The sequence below is a fragment of the Ornithorhynchus anatinus genome, chromosome X1 (genome assembly GCF_004115215.2).
Source record: "Ornithorhynchus anatinus isolate Pmale09 chromosome X1, mOrnAna1.pri.v4, whole genome shotgun sequence".
Taxonomy (NCBI): domain Eukaryota; kingdom Metazoa; phylum Chordata; class Mammalia; order Monotremata; family Ornithorhynchidae; genus Ornithorhynchus; species Ornithorhynchus anatinus.
This window is the reverse complement of record NC_041749.1, coordinates 106,702,398-106,724,828: the sequence shown is the minus strand read 5'-3', so window position 1 is coordinate 106,724,828 and position 22,431 is coordinate 106,702,398. Positions and strand designations below refer to the sequence as shown.

At 44.3% G+C, this 22,431-nt stretch overlaps 1 protein-coding gene and 1 non-coding gene across 3 annotated transcripts; both read left to right on the top strand.

Annotated features, from left to right (window-relative positions):
- The first annotated feature begins 128 nt into the window (after positions 1-128).
- Positions 129-19,729, top strand: LOC100085082 (barrier-to-autointegration factor-like protein). 2 transcript variants are annotated; one of them, XM_007672122.3, is made up of 4 exons: positions 129-233; positions 8,510-8,572; positions 16,063-16,191; positions 19,489-19,729. In XM_007672122.3, the coding sequence occupies exons 1-4, from the start codon at positions 177-179 to the stop codon at positions 19,633-19,635; spliced, it is 396 nt and encodes a 131-aa protein (XP_007670312.1). In that variant the 5' UTR covers positions 129-176; the 3' UTR covers positions 19,636-19,729. The 2 variants fall into 2 exon arrangements, with proteins under 2 accessions (XP_007670312.1, XP_039766024.1); XM_039910090.1 differs by lacking the exon at positions 8,510-8,572 and having other exon boundaries at positions 130-233.
- LOC114807006 lies at positions 16,483-16,620 on the top strand. Its single transcript, XR_003755059.1, has one exon. It is a non-coding gene; the product is annotated as a small nucleolar RNA SNORA7 (small nucleolar RNA).
- Positions 19,730-22,431: the final 2,702 nt, after the last annotated feature.

The window sequence follows — 22,431 nt, the reverse complement described above, 5'->3', positions numbered from 1 at the left end:
TCAGATAAAAGCACCCACAGCATCTGGCTGTCTATACTCTAGCTAAAGCAAGCCAAAAGCGGCAGTCTATCTGGAAGCAAGAGCCCATGCCTATGTAATGACATCATAATGTCAGCTATTGAGTATCTTGTGGCACATCCCTCCCCTGGATACGGATACATATTACTCTTCGGCAAATGGCTCATCGCAAAGACACCGGAAGCCTGACCCCAAAGACACCAATGAAATCGGAGGTGAGTTCCCAACTTTTAGCATGCCTGTGGAACCGGAGGGAAGCCCGCTCTCCAACCGTAGATTCATTCAGTTGGCTCTTAGGCACTGGGCAATGCTTCGGTCAACGTTGAGTCTACTGCTAACAAACTTTGGAAAATCTGAGTTGGGAACAGGCCCCCCAAGTGAGTAAAGATAATCCAATCCTCAGCATACTTTGGAATTTCAAATATGTGTAAGTAGCCCCTATTGTCATCTTCTCCTTGTTATTTCTTCCCGAGGTAAGTGCATGAGTTGGCCCAGTTCCACAAGAAAAGTCTTGGCAGGAATAATCTTCACTAGGATACAAAAGCTTCCCTGGGGTTTACAGGTGCCAGGCTCTTCCAACCCAATTATTTTTGTGAGGCAGAGTTCGAACTGATGATCAATTGCATTTATTTATTGAGCACCTACTTAGTACAGTGCTTGGGAGAGTACAGTATAACACTATAACAGAATTGGTAGACACATTCCCTGACCACAACAACCTTACAGTCTGGAGGAGTTTACAGTCTATGACTCAAATCCTCAGCTTCATCACCTTCTTTCCCTCATGCCTTCAGACTAAGATAGAATTATCTCATGAGATATTCTGGCAATCTTACTCCACATTAAACTTATCTGCCCTTTCGAGGGCTGTCAGGGAGGAAGAGAAGGAGTAAAACAGCACCAATCTTTAAAAGCTCTCCCCAGGGTGTGGCATCCTGGGACTTTGCGTGGCTTTGCTGAGTGGAGGCTGTCAGTGTTCAGCTTTTTCACTAATTAGCCCTTTTCCTTTCTAAGACCCTCTAATAACTGTGTTTTTTGTCAAGTGTTTACAATGTGCCAAGCACTGTACTACCAAATCCTGGGGTTCATTGGTCCCATATGGTGCTCACAGCCTAAGTAGGAGGGAGTACAGGTATCAAATCCCCAATTTTGCAGATGAAGGAACTGAGACACAGAAGTTAAGTGACTTGCCCAAGGTCACACCGCAGGCAGGTGGCAGAAGCAGGATTAGAGCCCAGGTCCTTGACCCCCAGGCTTGTGCTCTTTCCACCAAGCCACACACCTGGTCTCTTCCAAATCCAGCATCCAAATTTCAGGGTAGAATGCCATGGTTCTTCAAAGCTTCCAAATAGTAAAGCCCTGGGGAATCATTTTCTTGGCTGCTCGATAAATCTTAGAATATCTCTTGGGCACATTTGACTCACAGGGTCACTATATGCCACAGAAATGTCCTCAATAGCTGGCTTTGCTGCTGATCGCTTGTCCAAACAGAGAGAGAAAATAGTTGTCCTAGAAATGAGTTAACCTAAGAATTGGACCATATGTGCCCTTATGTTCCCTATATCTTCAAAGCTATTAAACAGATCAAGAATCAAATGGATTCCCTGGTGGCAATTCCGCTGGCCGACCTTGGATAAGCTACTTCACCTTTCTAGGCATTCTGCTTTCTCATTTTGAAAACATTGTTATTAATATCTATCTGCCACCACCTTGTAGATGTGTTACGAGACGGATGGACCAAGACCACATTAACAAACCGATTTAATGATTTACACTCCTATGGAATATCAACTGCAGGATTTTTGAACTTCCCAATTGTGTAAAGTACTGAAACAGGTACTGGAGCGGGAGGAATTTACCACAAAGAAATAGTCCCTGCCTTTAAAGAAGCTGGGAAAGCACAAAAACACAAATACTCAATTCCTGAAAGAAGTTCACGCTTTGGGGTATAAAAATTAAAATTCTAAAGAATTAAAATATGCAAATCTAATTTAGAAATGTAGACCGATTACTCAAGAAGGCGAGATGGTAGTCTTTCCCAGGGTCTGCGTGGGAAAGCTTCTTGGAAGAGGTGGGTTTTAGTAAGTCTTTGAAGTGAGGTGGAGTCAGCATTCCAGGTGAGGGGAAAAGGTTAGAGGTTATCTCCTTAGAGATGGATACTGAATCAGCACAGGATGCTAGTCACATTTTTCAAGGCTATCTAGTGGCTTGACATTCTTCCTCTTGAAAAACTGCTCCTGAAAATTCGCCTGGTGCTATGCCACACTAATGCCATACTGTATGCCAAGATCCTCAAATATTCCCTCAACGACTAGTTAATAATAATTAATAATTGTGGCATTTGTTAAGCACTTACTAAGCACTGGGGTAGATTCAAGATAATCACGTCCCACATGGGGCTCACAATCTAAGTAGCAGGGAGAACAAGTATTGAACACCCATTTTGCAGGTGAAGGAACTGAGGCGCAAAGAAGTTAAGTGACTGGTCCAAGGTCACACAGCAAGTGTGTGGTAGAGCCGGATTAGAGACCCCAGGTCCTCTGTCTCCCAGGCCCATGCTCTTTCCAGCAGGCCACGCTACTTCTCTAGTTGCAGGTTCCTGTTCATGCAGGACAAGAAGAGGAATCCTTGTTTTTTACTCAGTTATCACCTTTTAAAATAAATTTTTCATCTTGTCCTTCACTCTCCCACTAGACTATTCTGACTCCAGCATCCAGACTTTGGAAGGCAAAGGGAACAGGAGCAACCTGCTAAATGTACAATATATAATGGCAAGGCAATGCAGTCATAAAATATTGCCAAGATTAAGCACAACCTCCCCTTAGAATGAACAGTTTCTGGAGCTCATAAAAGAACACCGCGTCCCTGCAGCCTTAGACTAGGGCCATTTTTGAAAGAGGAAAAGGGCCCTTCCATGTAGAGGATTGTGCAGCGGATACAAAAATGCCAAATTCAGACACATAAGGAGGACATTTGGAGTAGGACTGTTGTTAGACACCAGTTGAAAGGAATTTGCAACTGATGCAAATGAGAAGCAGCATGGTTTAGTGGATAGAGCACAGACCTGGGAGTCAGGAGGACCTGGGTTCTAATCCCAGTTTTGCCACTTGTCTGCCCACATGATCGGAGGAGAGAGGGAAATCTCAGGGAAAGGTGAGCCTCTCACTTCTGGAAGTAAATTCTTCCTCACATTAAGCACAGCATGAGAAATAGCAACACCTAATGGAAAGAGCATGGGCCAGAGAGTAGGAGAACCTGGATTCCAGTCCCACACTCTGCCATGTGTCTGCTGTGTGATCTTGGACAAGTCACAATTTCACTGTGCCTCAGTAACCACATCTGTAAAATGGGGATTAAATCCTACTTCCTCCTATTTAGACTGTGAACCCCCAAGTGCTGGAAAAGAAGGAAAACCAGCCCCCTACAACAGTGCTTATCCACCCCTACACATTTTCAGACAAGAAGCATGGGCACTGGATCGTCTCCAGGGCAAGAAAGGCAGTTAGATTAGATGGTTTGTTTGGTCTCCGGCCTGGTCAGAAGGGTCAGGTCCAGGGGTCAAGCAACAAAGCTTCGCCTGGGAAACAGTGATCCACAGGTGACTGGCAGATGACTGGCAAACCCCAGTTTTCTGGGGGTGGTGAGGGAGGCTCTATGGGTTATGGGGAGAGAGAAATCACAACTCTGGAAACCACTGGCCTTGCTTCCCGCTGCTTCCTTTCTCCCAGCAGCGCCGTCTTGTGGTTTGAGCAACAGAAGCCATTAGTTGAAGGTAACATTCATTTCAGAGAAACAAAGGATAAATAGTTCTTCAGACCAGTGGGCAGTCACACTGGGGAGGCGTGAGAGCCCTTAATTGAAAGCATTGAGACAAAGAGGCAGAGATGGAGACAGTATCGAGTGCTGCGAACAATAAGTCCGACAACACTGCAAGGGGCCGTCTTTGTGTGTGCACATTGAAGTTGGGACCAACGGTCCTGTATTGAGCTTTTCAGTTACACACACACCTGTATGTGAATTTCACCATTAGGGCCTTCTTCGAATATGGGGACACATGTATGTTGAGGTAGAATTAAAATTACCCAGTAGCCAAAGTATTCTGAGTACAAGCAGTTGTAGGAATGGAAATCAAGAGCTAGAGTGTAAAGAAAGATTATTGGCTCCTTAAGGGTTGGGATGGTTGCATCAACTCTATTGTGCTCCCTAGGACAGTGTTCTGCATAGAATAAGAGCTCAATAAATACTATTGATTAGCTGACTGATTAGGAGGCATATTAAAGGTGGGAAAACACCAAACAGAGGCAACATGGCCTAGAAGAAAAGAGCATGGGAATCAGAGGACTTGGTTTCTAATCCTAACTCTGCCATTGGCCTGCTGTGCGACCTTTTTGGCATTTCCCTTAATTTCTCTGTGCCTCATTTTTCTCATCTGTAAAATCAGAATGTAATACCTGTTCTCTGTCCTCCTTAGACTGTGAACCCCAGGTGGGACAGGAACTGTGTCTGATCTGATTGTATTGTATCTACTCCAGTGCTGGATATCATAAACACTTAACAAATACCACACTTATTTCTGCTAGATTGTAAACTCCTCAGATCATGTTTACTTACCCTATCGTACTCACCCGTACACCCATATACTTAGTACAGTGCTCTGTACAGAGTGAGCTCTGATCCATGGATGAGTGGATGAAGGCGATGGAGCCACCCATCAAGAATGACGGACAAGCCTTGGCCTGAGCCTTCCGGGCCGCGAATTTGCGCGGAGGAATGGAAGAGATGAACTGACGAGGAAACAGACTTGGATAATTAAGCAGGTCAAAGACAGCTTCCGTTTCAGGGGAGGGTTGAAGACTGGCATTTGCCCTCTTTCCTCTTGGAAAGACATGTTGCTTGAGCCTTTCCAGAGGCAAAGGAGAGAATCCGGCAGCCCGCTGTGTACACGGTACATACCTGCTGGCTGGCTGGCTGGCTCTCTGGCTCTCATGTTCCCAACTCTGGCTTTACAAGTGCTCTTTCCATGGCACCTCTACATTTGAGATCTTGGCTGGAACCCAAGGCTGAGGGAAGTTGTCGAAAGGTCACTAGCTGCTCATTGCCTGGTACACCTCACTCCAGTGACAACACAAACAAGAAACTCATCCCACACAGACAGATGTGATAAGCCACGTTAAAAAATAATACCTAGGAAAGCAGTTTGGATAATCAGCGTTACTCCCCTTAGGGGAGTTACCCTGAAATGGGCCCCATCTCTGCTAACTTTCATTTCCTTTACTTAATTATTACAGCTTTTGGGAATGTTGGTTCAGAGTATAGTCAAGGGGCTGATTATCAGCTTGTTATTAGTTGTCCAAGTTCTCTAACTACCTCTACTACTGGCATGTTTCTGCATGTTAGAATGTTACAATGGATTGTCAGAGTTTGATGTGATCCTAAGTGGACAATAATTCTTCATAAGATGAAATTGTCAGAATTAATCAATTAATCGTATTTATTGAGCACTTACAGCATGCAGAGCATTGAGCTAAGTGCTTGGGAGAGTACAATAAAATTAGTACACATGATTAATCAATCAGTGGTATTTATTGAGCATTTACTGGGTGTAGAGCACTGTGCTAAGTTGTGCGGGACACTAGAGTGTGGTATACTAGAGCTGGTAGACATCATCCATGTCCTCAAGGAGTTTACAGTCTAATTAAGGTTTGAGACTAAAACAAATTAGAGATAGGAGGAAGAAGGAAAAATGCACAAGTTAGTGATTAAGTAATAGATTATGTAAGATATGTATAAAAGGATGTTGTGAGTGCTTAGGTGGGGCTAAAAATAACAATGATAATAATTGTGGTATCTGTTCTCACTATGTGCCAAGCAGTCTACTTAGTACTGGGATAGATACAAGATAATCGGGTCAGACAGAATCCCTGACCTAAATGGGGCTCATAATCTAAATAAGAGGGAGAACAGGTACTGAATCCCAATTTTACAGATGAGGAAAGAAGTTAAGTGATTTGCCCAGGTCACCTAGTAGGCAAAAGGCAGAGCCAGTTTAGAATCCAGGTCCTCTGACTCCCAGACCTGTGCTCTTTCCAGCAGGTCACACTGCTTCTCACTAGGCCACGAGGGTCTTGAGTAATCTGGGAGCCAACCAATAATGGGAGGTGGATTTTATATGTCTTGATCCCTGGCTTCACAGTCATTCAGCCAAACAGGAGATACTGGCTAGTGAATTGCTCTTACCACTCTATGGAGAGATGAACTGTGTTTTCACATCAGCAGTTAAATGAGCCATATTGTCATTTACACCATAATTTGTGATTGGATATGGATTTATGACCATCCCAGATAGTGGAGATGTTTTGTGGTTCTGCTAGATGTGAAGAAGGGGAGGGCCTGCCAGAGTCAGTTCCAGAGCAAAGCATGCTAGGAAATACCTTTTTGCCACATCTCCAGAGCAAAATCCCAACTCCCGCTGCTAGGGGTAAGCGGGAAAGGGACTTGTAAAGGGAGTGGGACTCAGGCTCCTATCCCCATCAGACCCCAGCCACCAGAGCTCCCCTGAGAATGGTGACAGCAGCAGGTGGGAGCGAGGGGAGGTACCAGTATGGGGATCGGTGGAGGTGGAAGTCACTGTTTCTCTGTGTACTCTTCTCTCCCCACAGAGCTACCTCCAGCACTGCCAGTATGAGAACAGGGACAGTGTCTTTAGTTCCCCTAAAAGACCTACCGGTGCTTTGCCACAAAAGATGCCTAATAAATTCAACCGATTAGTTAAAAAAAAACCTGAAGGGGAGGAGATGCTTGAGTAAGGCAGTAATAATAATAATTATGGTAGTTATTAAGCCCTTTCTATTTGCCAAGCACCGTTCTAAGCAGTGGGGTAGATACAAGGTAATCAGGTTGTCACACTTGGGACTCATAGTCTCAAGCCCCATTTTTCAGATGAGGTAACTGAAGCACAGAGAAGTTAAATGACTTGCTGAAGGTCACACAGCAGACAAGTGGCAGAGCTGAGATTAGAACCCACGTCCTCTGACTCTCAAGGCCGTGCTTTTTCCACTAAGTCACCCAAGCACACATGAAGTAAGCAAGTCCATAGAGTCTCTTCTATTTGTTCCTTTCTGCCCATGTGTCAAGTGGCTGCCAAGCCACTCTTTGCCTTTCTTAAGAGTCTTGGGCTCTGAGCACAGTAACATCTTAGAATACTATGCTGTACTGTACCTATATTGCCTAAGAGGACAGGAACAGACACATTGCTGGTGAGGTCAGCTGATTTATTCTAACATTGGAGAGGCCAAGAAATACACAGCCTGAGTTTCACTGAAGGTGAACCAGCAAAGAGAATTCAGAGGGAGGTGAGCAGGAGCCAGAAGCCAAAGGGTGGGTGGCTCATGGCCATGTTAGGTCTTAGGTTTGGGGAACTGGGGTCTCCCTCTGAGCCTAGGAGGTGAAAACCAGTCTATGTGGGATCAGGATAATTAGGAGGATAGGAGCATGCAGGTGTCTGCTAGTAGGAGTTCTGGGAGAGATCAGTCAGAGCTCATATAGGTGTCTATGGGATGTCCATAAAATTTACTTTGTATAGGGCCTTGAGGTTGTAATTCAATGACACATATCCCAGGACCCCAAGGTTGGCAGGGTGGCATATTTGAATTTGCTAATGAAGTCAAGAAGCAGAGCACTTTAAGGAATGCCAAGATGTTTAGCCTGATGATTGAAGAGGACTCCACCCTACCTATCTTTAGGTTGCGAAAGAAAGATGATAATTGAGCAACCAAAGAGAGAGAAAGGAATTAAGGAACTCTAAATTTACTTTGAAAAGCTGTGGTAGAATCTGTGGGGATGTTCTTTGCCCACAGCTGAGAGAATCAATCAGAATATTTATTGGGTGCTGTACTAAACCCTTGGGGAGAATACGACAGAGTTAGCAGACAAATTTAGGGACGGAGAGGGTGAGAAGGCATCTAGCCATCAGCCCAGGAGTCTAAGCAACTCAGGAACCTAGTGAACAGACCTAGTGGCAGAGTAGTTCTATACGCATTTATGCCTTATATATTGGAATTTTGTTAAGGGAAGAAGTGAGCTTCACTGGTCCAAGATGGCATGTTATCTGCTTAAAACAACCATAGACAGGGACATTTGAATGGCTGAAGTAATCAGGAGGTTGGGCTGGCCTGTGACATCTCCCCAACTTCTAGCTGTCCAGTGAGAGCTCTGCATCTCTCTCAAACCTTGACATACCCTCTGGTTTATCCAGAGCTCTCACTGTGACACCGCTCTGACAGCAGAGGGAGAAGAAGTGGCGGAGAGTTTTCCATAGCTGCAGTGTGAAAAGTTTGTTGTTTTGTAAGAAGTGACCCTGGGGCCTGCATTCACTGAACTGGAAGAGTGGTTGCTTAATTGGATGCCAGAGCAAGCTGGAGAGCAGCACTGGAGTGGAAGTGGAAAAGCCTGGATTTTATTTTCTAAATCTGCATGAATCCTCTCTACCCAGGTGCTGACTTCAGGGTTGACATGCAATCTTCAGGAATGTCAAGAAGTGCCATGGGTCATGGAAGTAAGTAGAGAAAATCCACTAGATGCATTGGACCTTAGCTGAGAAGTATGGTAGGTTGGAGAGTCCAAATCTGTATTGACCCCACTGGCACCCGTGGGTGCCCAAGTCCCGGAGGCCATGGGGACAATCATCCCATGGCTTTTGAGTTAGAATTGCACACTTGCTCTTTCCAGATCTTACTTGAGACCTGAGTTTCCAATCGGGGCTGAAAACACTCCCAAAATGTTGCTTCCTGGCCTAAAGCTCCTAGAGGGCAGGGATCGTGTCTACCAACTGGCCTGCACTTTCCCAAGAGCTTAATACAGTGCTCTGTACAAAGTAAGTGCTCAATAAATACTATCGATTGGTAGATTGGCATTAGTTCTTTGAGGACTGTCCATCCCCAATCCCCATCCCTCTAAAAATTCCTGCCCCTCTTCCTCTCTGGGCTCAAAATAAAAATTTGAGCCTCTGCAGGCACCTCATTATTATTATTAGACTGTAGAGGGCCAGAGACTAAATCTAATTCTCAAAGTTGTATTTTTCCCCCCAGCACTAAGTATGATGCTTAGCACACTGGAGATGTTTAATAAATACCACTGAATAAATGGAAATATGCATTCCATTTCATGTTGGTCCAGCCTATAGTGGAACAGGGAGAAGACAGCTGCTTTTATAATGAGTGTTAACAGCTCCCTATACCCTGTACCCCACCCTTTCTGAGGTCTGAGCAGGCTCTCTCCCAGAACCACAACCCTAGCCCGGCTTTGATTAATTAAATAGAGAAATAGCAATCTGGGCTCACCCTCCAGTCAGTAAGTGAATTACTCATGTCTTCCCCAAAGCATTTTTGAAATCTATGGGCACCATTCATGTACCACAGTGCATGGCCCCACTGAGGTAGAGCAAGGCCTCAAAACGCCCAGAGTAGCTACTTTCAAGTATGGCTCTTGGCAGGAAACATCTCAGTTTCATGAAACTGCAAGGAGCAAGGTGACGACGCTCACCGATAGAATGCAGAGATTCTGACAAAGCAACTGGTTAGAACTTCTGGTAGATGTTGCCTTCGGAGGAGTCCCTGGCTTATGCTCTGGAGTTGGAGCAGCCACAAATTTGGTTTTGCTTCATGTGATCTTTCCTCTTTTTGCTGCTCCCTACCTCCAAAAGGAGCCAGGCGGAGTTATAATAAAAACTCGGCTTTTGCAATTCCAGTATGGCTCCTGGGAAAAAGCTCATGAATTTCCATCTCCTTTGTTACAGATGAAGCAGCAGAAGCGTGAGCTAGTAGAAAGGGCATGAACCTGGGAGTCAGGGGACTTGGCAACTAATCTCTGCCACTTGCCTGCTTGCTGCCTGACGTTGGGCAAGTCACTTCTCAGTTCCTCAGTTTCCTCATCTGTAAAATGGGGCTTCAAGACCTGGTCTCCTGGTCTCTGGTCTCCTTCTTACGGAGAACGTAAACCCCATGTGGGGCAGGGATGGTGTCCAACCTAATAATAATAATAATAATAATGTTGGTATTTGTTAAGCGCTTACTATGTGCCGAGCACTGTTCTAAGCGCTGGGTAGACATAGGGGAATCAGGTTGTCCCACGTGGGGCTCACAGTTTTCATCCCCATTTTACAGATGAGGGAACTGAGGCACAGAGAAGTTAAGTGACTTGCCCACAGTCACACAGCCAACAAGTGGCAGAGCTGGGATTCGATTATCTTGTACCTATCCCAGCATTAAGTACAGTGGTTGGCACATTCTAAGGACTTAAATACCACAGTTATCATTAGTATTAGTAGATGAAGTGCACTAGGAGGGGCCGGCGAGGGAGACGCAGTCCGGTATTCCCATCTTTAAACCCCGAAGCAATGGGGAGGTACCTCCAATTCGGCAGATTTGAGGCGGAGATACTGACTGCACTGATAGTGTGGCTAGCTAGAGATAGGAAGCTGTGTATGAGCACTTCCTCCTCTGGTCTCCTGGGAAGAGCTTTTCAGCCCCCAAGCATTCATGTGTGCAATGCAGACTCAGAGCCAGCCTTCCTGTGGCCAGAATAGAAAGTCACGATCAAGGGCAGAAAACTCAGCCAGGTGCCTAGGCTTGAGTAAACAAATGTGTCTCTGTGTAGCTGTCTCACTGGGTACCCTTTATTGCCCTTCCTTTTCCCTACACCGCTACCACGCTGATGATGGTATCAGGGCACCACAGCCCTCCTTCACTCTGATCATGCTGTTCTCTGGCTTGACACTCCCTCTCTTTCCACACTCAAAATCTCCCTTTAAATCCCACCTCATCCAACAAGTTTTCCCCAATTAATTTCCCATCACCCTGAGCCATTTCACCTTTTACACTCTCCATAAAAACCATGTATTTATGTGTTCTCATTTATTTTGACCACTCTATTTGCAACTTTTATGTGGTAAATATTTTTGTTTGTCTCTCCCGTTAGAGTGTAAGTGCCTCATGGCATGAAACGTGTCATTTCTCTATTCTGTACTTCCCAAGCACCTACTGCAGTTCACAGCAGCAGTTGATGCTCACTAAATGCTATTACCTACTACTTCTTAAGCATATGAAAATATATGGACCCAATCAGTTTTCTGGACTCAGAGTTTAATCAAGTAAGGAGAGTATCAACTAAGAGAAATAAATTGAGGTATTTTTCCAGAGTCAGAGGGACATGGATGTGTTTACAGTAGGTGAACTGAATGATAGGTTGAGGGTAAACTGTTAGCTCTTTGTAGGGAGGAGATCGTGTTTACCAACTTTATTGTATTATACTTTCTCAAGAGTTTAGTACAGTGCCTGGCACAAAGTAAGCACTCAGTGAATACCACTGAATGACTGATGGCAGACACATGCAAACATACAGCTGTTTTACTGTGGGCAGGGAGTATGTCTACCAACTCTGTTGTATTGTACTCCCCCAAGTGCTTAGTACAGTGCTCTGCGCCCAATAAGCGCTCAATAAATACCACTGATGATGATGATGATGATGAAGACGATGATCACAAGCTCTTCAACTGAGGTCTAAGCCCTTGTACTCCAGGATTTCATTGCTAACAATATGGCCAACGCTTGACTTTGAGAGAAATATTTTCCCAGTAATTATCATCTCAGCTGCATATTATCTATGCCTAGTCTTTAACCATAAACTTGGTACTTTAGGTTAGGCAATGAAAAGGGGGGAAAAAGTGAAAAAGTGAAAAAGGAGGCCTTCTAAGCCTATCAGGAATCACCCACCCAACAGGGAGCCATGTTCAGAATCCTTATCCTGAGCTTTAACCCTGCTTTGCCACTTTTGTTATATAGCAGGGCAGTGGCCTATCATTTAATCTTCTCTTGGTAAAATGAGAAGGTACAGTCATACACTTGTGAAAGCACTCAGGTAAGGTGGAAATGGATAGCCATAAATAGGAGAAATCCACATTAATATAGGCAGACCCTATGATCACTGGGGATGAGAAGTGTAAACTGTGATAGCCCCAGTCTTGTGTAGCGTCAACAACAGCAGCAGGTCATCTGAATCCAGCACAGTCTAAAATAAAAGACCCCCACCTCCTACGGCATCCATTTCCACTTTATGGAGTTGATAAATAATTTGGTGAGTTTTTCTACTTCAGCCAGAAAATAGTGTAGCTCAGTTCTTTTCCTGCCAGCATATTCCCAGGAATAGTTGATTTCTGAAATCCTATCCTACCTTACCTGTGAGATGTCAACAGGTGGGTATAATTTCTTGATGAAGTTGCTTCTGTAGCCCAGAGCTAGGAGCCTCTAAAACAACCGCTCCATGGTAACTGAGGAAGGCTGGCTCTTTAAAAAAAAACCTCTTTTCTCCACCTTTTCCTCATCTAGATGTTTGCTCTCTTGGGCCTCCCTTGGTTTTAACTATGTCAGGAGCACCTAGTGGTGTTTATTATCTCCCCCTCATTTAACAGAAGTAGTAGAATGCCGTCATTGTTTTATGGTATTTTTAAGCCCTTTCCTAAGTGCTAGGCTCTTTACTAAGTGCTGGGGTAGATTTAAATTAATCAGGGTGGAAGCAGTCCATGACCCGCATGGGGCTTACAGTCTTAACCCCCATTTTACAGATGAGGTAACTGAGGCACAGAGAAGTTAAGTCACACAGCAGCCAAGCAGCAGATCCAGAATTAGAACCCAGGCCTATGCTCTATCCACTAAGCTATGTTGCTTCTCCAAATCCTTGTAAATTCCCACCCAAAAGAGGTCTCAGAGACATTGACAAACCTTATCCCATTATGGGTACCCAGTTGTTCAATTCTCCCTTTGGGGCTTGAGAGGGCCATAAAACCCTCTCCCTTCCCGGACAAGAAGGGAGAAGAGCTGCCTTCACTCCACAATGGTCAGGTTCATGATAGAAGGCCAGGTTCATGGGAGAATGGGAGAATTAAGTGAAAATCACTCTGTGCTTTAACTGGTCATTTGCAAAATTGGAGGCACAGGAAAGCTGGTGGGTGCAGCCCAGAAATGATGGCAGGAGTTTAACTGTTGTGGTATTTAAGTGCTTTCTCTGTGCCAAACACTGTACTAGGTGATAGAGTGGATACAAAATAATCACTTTCGAGACAATCTCCATCCCACATGGGGCTCACAGGCTAAGTAGGAGGAGGTAGAACAAGTATTGAAAGCCCATTTCACAGATGAGGAAACGCAGGCACAGAGAATTTAAGTAACTTACCCAAGGTCACACAGCAGGCAAGTAGAAGAGCCAGGATTGAAACCCAGGTTCTCGGACTCCCAGGCTTGTGTTATTTCACCCCTTCCTCAACCCCACATCACTTATGTATATATGTTCAAATTATATATTATAAATTACTTCTTTATATTAATGCCTGTCTCTGCCTCTAGACCATAAGCTTGTGGACAGGGAACGTGTCTTTTAACTCTGGGGTACTGTACTTTCCCAAGCACTTAGGATGGTGCTTTGCACACAGTAAGCATTCAATAAATACAGTGATTGATTGACCGACTTTCTGCTAAGTCCTTCCTCTGGCCCTTGGAGGGCAGGGAAAAAAGGAGGGAAATGGGTAGTTTCTTAGGGCAGGGCAACTACTTAGCAGATGTGGGTACTTTCTTGGAAGTCAACATGGCAGCTTTCAACAGCCCACTTTGCCCTTCTAAAATAGGAAGAGTTTGGCTTAATAGATGTGAAATGATTATCATGCTTAAAATGCCATCAGGACTTTGTATTTACATAGCACCTATTTTCCAGTGAACTTTAAGCACTTTACTAACATGATCTCACCAGTCCTTGCATTATCCCCTTGGATACGGGCAGTAAAGTGGAAGGAATTATCCTTCTTGCTGGTGGAAATTTAATGGGGGTTGGGAACAGGGTGGAGAGAAATGCCTTCCACGTCACCAGTAAGCAAACAAATTGGTAGTAAAACAGTCAGCTTTCCAGACTGAATCATTTTCATTTCCTACCCACCAGTATCCCAAGGGTTGTACTGGTCAACAGGGTTAGGAGGTATTAGTCCACTGAGTTTCCCCTCAAGGAGTCTGGGTGTCCTAAGGGGTCTGAAAGAGCTCTTCATCCCAGAGGCTCCATGGTCTCTATTTCTAAACAAACTCCCATTTCTGATCCAACCATTCCTTTCCTAACAATGTTGAATTTAATCTAAACAGGATGAAGTGAAGGATTGTGTTTCAGACTATACTAAATACTAAAATCTCTTTTCCACTGCTTTTGAATGAAGAAGGCATCGAGGAAGTAAAGGTTGAGGTCTTCTCCCTGGATAGAAGTGGTGGGGAGGGCTTAGTCAAATAAGATGTTGATTTTCATTCATTTGATTCACTGTGGGAATCTTATAGGCACTAAAATCTCTCTGGCCCAAACCTCCCTACTGCCACCTATAAAAGCGAGGGAGACTTGTTTTCTTTTTCCACTGATGAAATTTGGGAAGTGAATTATGGTTTCCAATAAACTAGTTGTCTTTATCATAGGGACATGGAGGAGATGTGAGTAGCAATGTGGCCTAGTGGAAAGAGCATGGGGTGGAAAGATCATGGGCTGGGAGTCAGAGGACCTGGGTTCTAATACCGGCTCCATCACCTGCCTACTATGTAACCTTGGGCAAGTCACGTAACTTCCCAGGGCTTCAGTTTTCTTATCCGCAAAATGGGAATTAAATAACTGTTCTACCTCCTCCTTAGACTATGGAGAAGTGGCTCTAACTAACCTGATTGTTTTGTCTTAACCCTATTTACTTAGTACAGGGTTTAGCATATAGTAAAGCTTAACAAATTCCATTATTGTTTCACCCTCGGTGAAGCTGGTCGCTAGGGGTTGTGATGTGTTTGGTAAATCTGAAAATAAACATGGAATCGAGGCATTGATTCCCTCCATGTATTCACTTCGGTGTGTGGTACTCTCACGTCTTTGAATGGGCATATTGATTGCTTTGTAACCCCATGCTTTCTACAGTATGAATACATTAATGTGTGCTGAGTTGTAATTACAGGGCAGATATTATCAGACAAATGGGTATAGATGGATTCTAGTGATGTTTAATCCAATCGTTTTTTCTCAGGTCTGAGTTGCTAATGTGTGTTTCCCCAGCTAGTGTTCCAGAAAGTGGAAATGAGTGGTGTGCTAATTTCCATGTTTGCTTGTGCACTGTCAGCGTAGGAGCTGGAAAGAAGTGGTTTGCAAACTTTTAAAGGGAACAAATTGGGAAAACTGTAGTGAAGAAGCACAGGAATGAGATATGATAGCTACACCTGACATTTAGAGGGAGCCAAGAATAATGTACAGAAAGTAACAGATTCTTCTCAGGTAAAATGGGAATTAAACAACCACCAGCACAATGACACCCAATATAGTTTTTGAGAAATGGCTCGAGGATTGGCTGATGTTAATAGAACAGCAGCAGCACCTCTCCTTTGTCTGCTCTGTCTGTTGCTCCCGCCAACTATTTCACATCCTTAACTCATTTTTGAAAGCCCTGTTACCCCCTCCTCACCTTCCTCTCACTCCCATGACCTTATCAACTACTTCACTGACAAAATCAAAAACATTAGGCATGGCAAGAAAGTTCCTTAATTCTACCACTCAAGTCTAGACAATGCATGTAGTGATAACACTAGTTCTGGCCAAACGGAGTGGTTTGGTTTTTTTTTTTACTAAATTCCTATTTTGTTACTGATCATCTTAGAGTTGCCATTATCTCCCTAATTTTTCAAAGAGATGACCATAGAAATTACTGCAGACATATATGGGTTGGGAAGAATTGTGAGGGATAAAATGGGAAGTCTTACACTAAACACATGCTTTTCATTTGAGAACTCAAAATTTGTAGTCAGAAACAAGTCCATTTAAACCTGCAAGTTTGGCTGAACCATACAGCTCAGAAAGGTTGGTGTACTGAAATAAAGGGCTTAACTCAACTCAAATTTGCTAGCATGAAACCTCCTCATGATCCTTTGACCTTCTCTTCCTCTACCTCCCCCTTTCCCCACTCTAAACCCCAATTTCCTCACATTCACAATGTTTCAGGAAATGGAAAGCACATCAGAAAAGCAAAGCACCTTTGAATCTCAACCTATGGGGGAAAAGGACATTACTGAAGTGGATGGCATTACTACGACCCTTGGTGAACACTTGGTAGCCAAAGGTTTTGACAAGGTAACACTCTCACTTCTTTCCAGTAGCTTAATTTAACAACAATACTAATAATGATATTTGTTAAGCATTTTCTATGTGCCAAGCACTGTTCTAAGCACTAGGATAGATACAAGATAATCAGATGGCACACACAGTCCTTGTCCCACTCAGGGTTCGCGATCCAAGTTGGAGGGAGAAGAGGCTCAATTAACCATTCGTATGCACTGAGCATTTACTTGTGTGTAGATCACTGGACTAAGTGCTTGGAGAGTACATTAAATATATTAAATTATGGATCAGTACATGAGTGCTCCCTTCTCGGGGTTGCACCCGGAGAGTTTCCAGTACCCTACCAGTCTCGACTACGGGAGGGAGAGTCAAGCAGAGGCATACCCATTCCATTCCTAGCCTGGCCAGTGGCTAGAGAGTGGAAGGCAATCTGCTACAGGTCAAAACTCCCCTGTGCTGGGCAGCAGCGGCATGGGAGAGAGTCGAGGACGGAGACTCAAGCTTAATGTGTGGAAGGAGGCAATGGTAAACCACTTCCATATTTTTACCAAGAAACACTACCAGAACGATTGCAGATAGAGGTGGGGCATTCTGGGAGAGATGTGTCCTTGGCACCGCTATGGGTCGGACACGACCCATAAAACAAGACAAGACATGAGTGCTATGGGATAGAATCCCCATTGTCAGATGGGGAAACTGAGCACAGAGAAGTTAAGTGACTTGCCTGAGGACAAACTTAGGCAAATGATAGAGAGGGGATTGGAACGCTAGCCATGGTGTTTCTTTGATATGCCAGATTGGCTCTGGGGGACTAATGGGTCTCTATAGGATGGTCGAGGAGGTTAGCATCAACTCAGTTCAGCTTGGATCAGTAAAGTTCATTTTGTGTTCAGCAGTCCTAAAGTCAACAGAACTGAACCGCCCAGAACAATGTTCCAAAGCCTTACTTTGAGACTCTAGAATCACTTGTCTGACTCTGCTGTCTTGAAGACAAAGGAAGTTAGCTATTCATTAACAAATGTTTGCCCCGATAAAACCACCAGATTGCATTCATCTAAAGTGTCAAAGTGAATGTTTCATTAACATTAATCTTTGGTCAACCCTGACTGTTGTGGGAAGGGAGGGTTGAAAACTCACTGTCTAACTTTTGGAATCAGAAATATTTGGCCTTTCAAGAAAGTCGGATAGAATCAGCCAGTCATTTACTCAGTTTTATTTATAAAGTGCTTACTCGATGCAGAGTACTGTACTAAGCACTTGGGAGAGTACAATATAACAATAAACAGACAATTTCTCTTCCCACAATGAGCTTACAATCTAGAGGTTCTCCCTAACTCCCCCACCACTCTTCCATTTAACTATCATAGGCTGGCTATCTACATCTTAGCTCTGCATTGTTCTATGGAGCCCTGTGACTAGCGCAGACGTGGACCATCTTTCTGTACAGAGGAACCACACAAAATGATGCCCTTGGCGTAGTGTGATGACATCATATGTCATGCTGCACCCTGAAACTGCAAAAACTTCATAGTAGCAGCTGTTGCGACTTCTGGGGCTTGCTCCATTATATTGCCCTATCCATCCTCACTTTACACTCTGAGCCCCAGGCGAGGAAGGGAAAGGGGAGAGAAAAGGAAAAAAGAAGGGAGAAGGAAGTGTGGAGGGAGGAGAGGGAGAGAGGAGGGAGAGGCATCTGCACCCACATCAACAGCTCTTCCTAACCTGCCCTAAGGCTGCTCGTGGAACTAGTTCCATCAGGTTCTCTTACTCATCTCCACTTTCCAGGCTGAGCCCTCATCTGCAAAGTGGGGGTTAAATACTTATACTCCCTTCCCCTTAGACCACAAACCCATGTGGGACAGGAACCGTGCCCAATCTGCTTCTATTGTACCTACCCCAGAATTTATTACAGGACTTGGCACACAGCACTTAAATACCAGAATTATTACTATGCCTGGATTGGAACTCCAAGTTCTGAAGGAGGAGAAGGAAAGTCTTACTTCTTCTCCCAGGGGGAAGACTCTGGCCTGTCTTTGAGTAGCTGGCTAGGAAAGTGTCTTAAAGCATCTGCACAGAAATAATTAAATCATATCCAGAGCCAAAGAAATTCATCTTTCTAGGAATCAAGGTGCAGCAGTCCTTAGTGATGAACTCATAAACAAGCATTGCTTTCCCTTTCAGTAGGGGAGCCATCTGATTGGGTATGTAGACCGAATTTTAAAAAAAGTGTCAGATTGCAAACTGGCTTCACAGACTGCAAAATGGTCTCTTCTTCCTGGGACATTCCTGGAAAGTCCTCCTCTCATCTTGCATACCACACATGTTCCTGCTACCCCATTGATTAGTCCAGTTGAGTAAATGAAGGCTCTAATTATGATGGCCAGTCTGATCCCTGCATCTTGGTGCCAAAAACAAACAGAACTTTGAGCTCAAGAGTAGACGCTAGAGATGAATGGGGCAGAGGAAAATCCAAATTCACTGAAGTCACAACACCTAGTCTAGAAAGTGCATTGACCTCGTATTTTTTTAATACTGCAGCTTTCTCCTAAAACACATTTCCAGCCCTGTACAAACACACTCTTTTGCTTCAAAAACATGTGAGAGAGCATATGATGAGTGATCTGCATTTGACATGCCCGGTTGAAGTGGATTTGGGATTTCACTGTAGCTTTTGCTCAGAAAGAACCCTAAGATGCATATGTAGCACCTATGAGTCTTTGAATACTCACTCTCTCTTGATCACTGGGTTAAGCCGGATCCTTCCTTCAGAACTCAGAGAATGCCAAGAGTGAGCAATGAGCTCCTCACACCACTTGTATCTCTCAACCTTGAGCTATACCCAGTGCTGGAAAAAAACCCAGACCTCACCAGAATAGGGCTCCAATAAGAGAACGTAGCCATGACATAGTAAGTGCTTACCGAGTACCACAGTTAGAGGATGTGGGGTCTAATCTTGACTCTGTTACTTACTTGCCTCTTGTGTGATCTTGGGCAAGCCACTTAACTTCGTTTCAGCCTCGGTTTCTATAAAATGGAGACTGACTACTTTGACTACGAGCCCCTTGTGGTACAGGGATTGTGTCCAACCTGATTATCTTCTACCCCAGTGCTTAGTCCAGAGACTGGCACAAAGTAAGAACGATATACTACAATTATTGTTATTATTATTCCAAACCCATCTTTAGTAACACCACTTATACTAAGAAAGTTATATTGTATGACCTGAATCTCTCCCTTTTGGTCAAGGAGAATACATACATTTTCTCACCCTCCCTTCCACCCCTTTCTTTCCTTCCCCTCCTGTTTTAGGCCTACATATTGTTGGGTCAGTTCCTTCTCCTCCACAAGAATGAGAGAACCTTCCAAGACTGGATCATGACCAAGTGTGGAGCCTCCCCTGACGAAGCCCAGCAGTCCTGTCGCTGTTTAAAAAATTGGTGTCATTCTTTCTTGTAAAGACCGGGCCACCCTCCCCACCACTGCCCCGAGCCATTCTTGGCTATTTGCGAGGTCTCTCCTAGACATGGAATTAAACTACTCAACCCAGGACTTTCATGTGACCTAAGGGGTTCAGTTCCTAAAGTGGATCCTCACCTATAAGCCCAAGTCGATCTTAAATTCTGGCAATTGTCCATTATTGAGACAAGTTATTAAGTAGTGGACTGTCCAGGGCTTTGCTTCTCCTAGCCTCTGTTTTAGTTACTTTGTGGCCATGGTAGTGTTTGTTTATCATGTTCTAGTTTCCCTTGAAGCCCAGGAAGGACCTGGGACTCAGAAGGAACTGGGTTCTAATCCTGGCTCAGCCACTTTTCTGCTCTGTGGCCCTGGGCAAGTCACTTCACTTCTCTGGACCTCTGTTACCTCCTCTGTAAAATGGGGCTTAAGAGTGTGTGCCCCATGTCAGACATGGACTGTGTCCAACCTGATTAGCTTGGAGTTATCCCAGTGCTTAGTACATGCCTAGCACATAGTGTTTCACAAATTCCATTAAAAAAGGAGCTGTGCCTTCAGAATGTACAGGGTAGACAGGTTGCCCTGTTGCTAGCCCTTTTCCTCCCACCCTAGCATTCTCCCCTCTTTCCAGACCTAGATTTAGGAAGGAGATTAGAGAAGCAGCATGGGCCTAGTGGATAGACCATGGACTTGGGACTCTACTGATTGATTGATAAAAGTGTACACAAATTCTTTTAATTGCACCCAATTCTGTTTCAACTTCTTGGCCAAGGGTGACTATTGTTTCAAGCCACTGCAAGCCATGAATGTTCTCCCCACTGTGAGAAACTGCAAACCCATCAGGCAGGCTCTTACAGGTATTTCAGTGAGGTGGTCTCCCAAGAGAGAATTGACAAGCAAAACTTTCATGACAACAGAAGACAAGCTTGTCAAATGTCTCAAAACAATAGTGTCCCCTGATCTTACTGTACCAGCAGATTGAGAGGGGCCTCGAAGTCAGAAGGACCTGGGTTCTAATTCCAGCTCCTCCATTTGTCTGCTGTGTGACCTTGGGCAAGTCACTTCACTTCTCTGGGCCTCAGTTACCTCATCTGTAAAATGAGGATTAACAATATGAGCCCCATGTGGGACCTGGACTGTGTCCAACCTGACTGGCTTGGATCCACTCCAACACTTAGAACAGTGCTTGACACACAGTAAGCATTTAAGAAATACCATCATCATCATCAAATAGGAAAATTGATAAAGAAGTTTGTTTTGGTAAAGTAAAGTAGGTAAACTTTGGTAAAGTAGGTTTTGATGATAACAGCGGATTCGGCAACCTTGGAAAACAACAGAAATAACTGTCCTATTAAAATGGGCTTGTCTTATTTCTCCTGAATTATTCGGGGCTTTTATATTTGACTCCATGGAACAGTCATTTTGCAGAGTGTAATGTTTGCTCCATGATGAAAACATAAGTTTCTACTTCACAGCAAGTATCTCCTTCCTGTTTTTGCTGAGGTGATATAAGCTCAGCATGCCAGATTCTGCCCATGAGATGGAAACAGCATGGCCTAGGGGAAAAAGCACAGACCCAGGATTCAGGAGACTTGGTTTCTAATCCCTGCTCTGCCACTTTTCTGCTGAGTGACCTTGGGCAAGTCATTTAACTTTTCAGTGCCTCAGTTTCCTCATCTGTAAATAATGATAAAATACCTGTTCTCCCTTCCCCTTAGCCTGTGAGCCCTAGGTGGGACAGGGACTGCATCCTATCTGTATCTATCCCAGTGCTTAACACATGGTAATGCCAATCAATCAGTATTTATTGAGCACTTATGGCATGCAGAATATTTTACTAAGTGTTTGGGGAAATACAGTACAACAGAGTTGGGATACACAATTCCCTTCCCACAAGAAGCTTACAGTCATTATTATGATGATAAGCTCACAGCATGGCTGAGACCAGAAGCAGATGACAAACCAGTGAGTGCGGATCTGGGAATGGAATTAGTTGGACAGCTTCCGAAGTGCCTTCATCACTAGAGTCATACAAACACTGTTGTCTAAGCTGGTATCACAGCGACCCCGGCTTCAGGAGATGCCTCAGACTGGTTTAGACTAAGGAAAAATAGGCATGGGGATTTCAGCCATGTGAAGAAACTCCATTTTCCCCTTCATGTCACCAAGCTCTGAGCCGAGGTACCTTCTCTCATGTTTTGAATCCAAAGCAAAATGGAGGTGGTTCGAGGGAAGAGAGGAGGGAGAGAAAAATACTTTGATACTTAACTTGGCACAATTATAAGTCTCCCAAGCTAGGTTTTCATTTAGCCCACGCCACAAAGTTTTCGACAGGAGTTTGGATAACTTTCTGTGTTCTGAGGAAACCCAGTTCTCCAAAATGAAGCAGAGGTCTTTTGGTTCAAGCTTTGAAGTAAGAATCCCTACATCTTGAGCCTAGTACAGATTTGAAAGTTAACTACAAAGCCTTTACCCACTACCAAATATCCAAGTCTTACTGGCCTGTTTCCCTACCCAGTCTCACAGGCAGAACATTAGAGAAATCAATATAGTCAGCACCCATTCCTCCTGGGTCTGTCTCATTCATCACACGGGTTGAATTCTTACCTTCATCTGTAAACCTGGGGTCTGTACCCATCACTTCTTGGCTTCGGGCACCAGTTCTCAGGCCGTTCCCTACCTGAGACAGAGGGTATCCAAGCACCAGTGGCCTTTCCCTTTCCCAAACAGGGCTCGGGACAATCCTAGACGGACTTCCTGCTACAGCTCTCCAGATGCCTTAACCTGACATACCCTTCT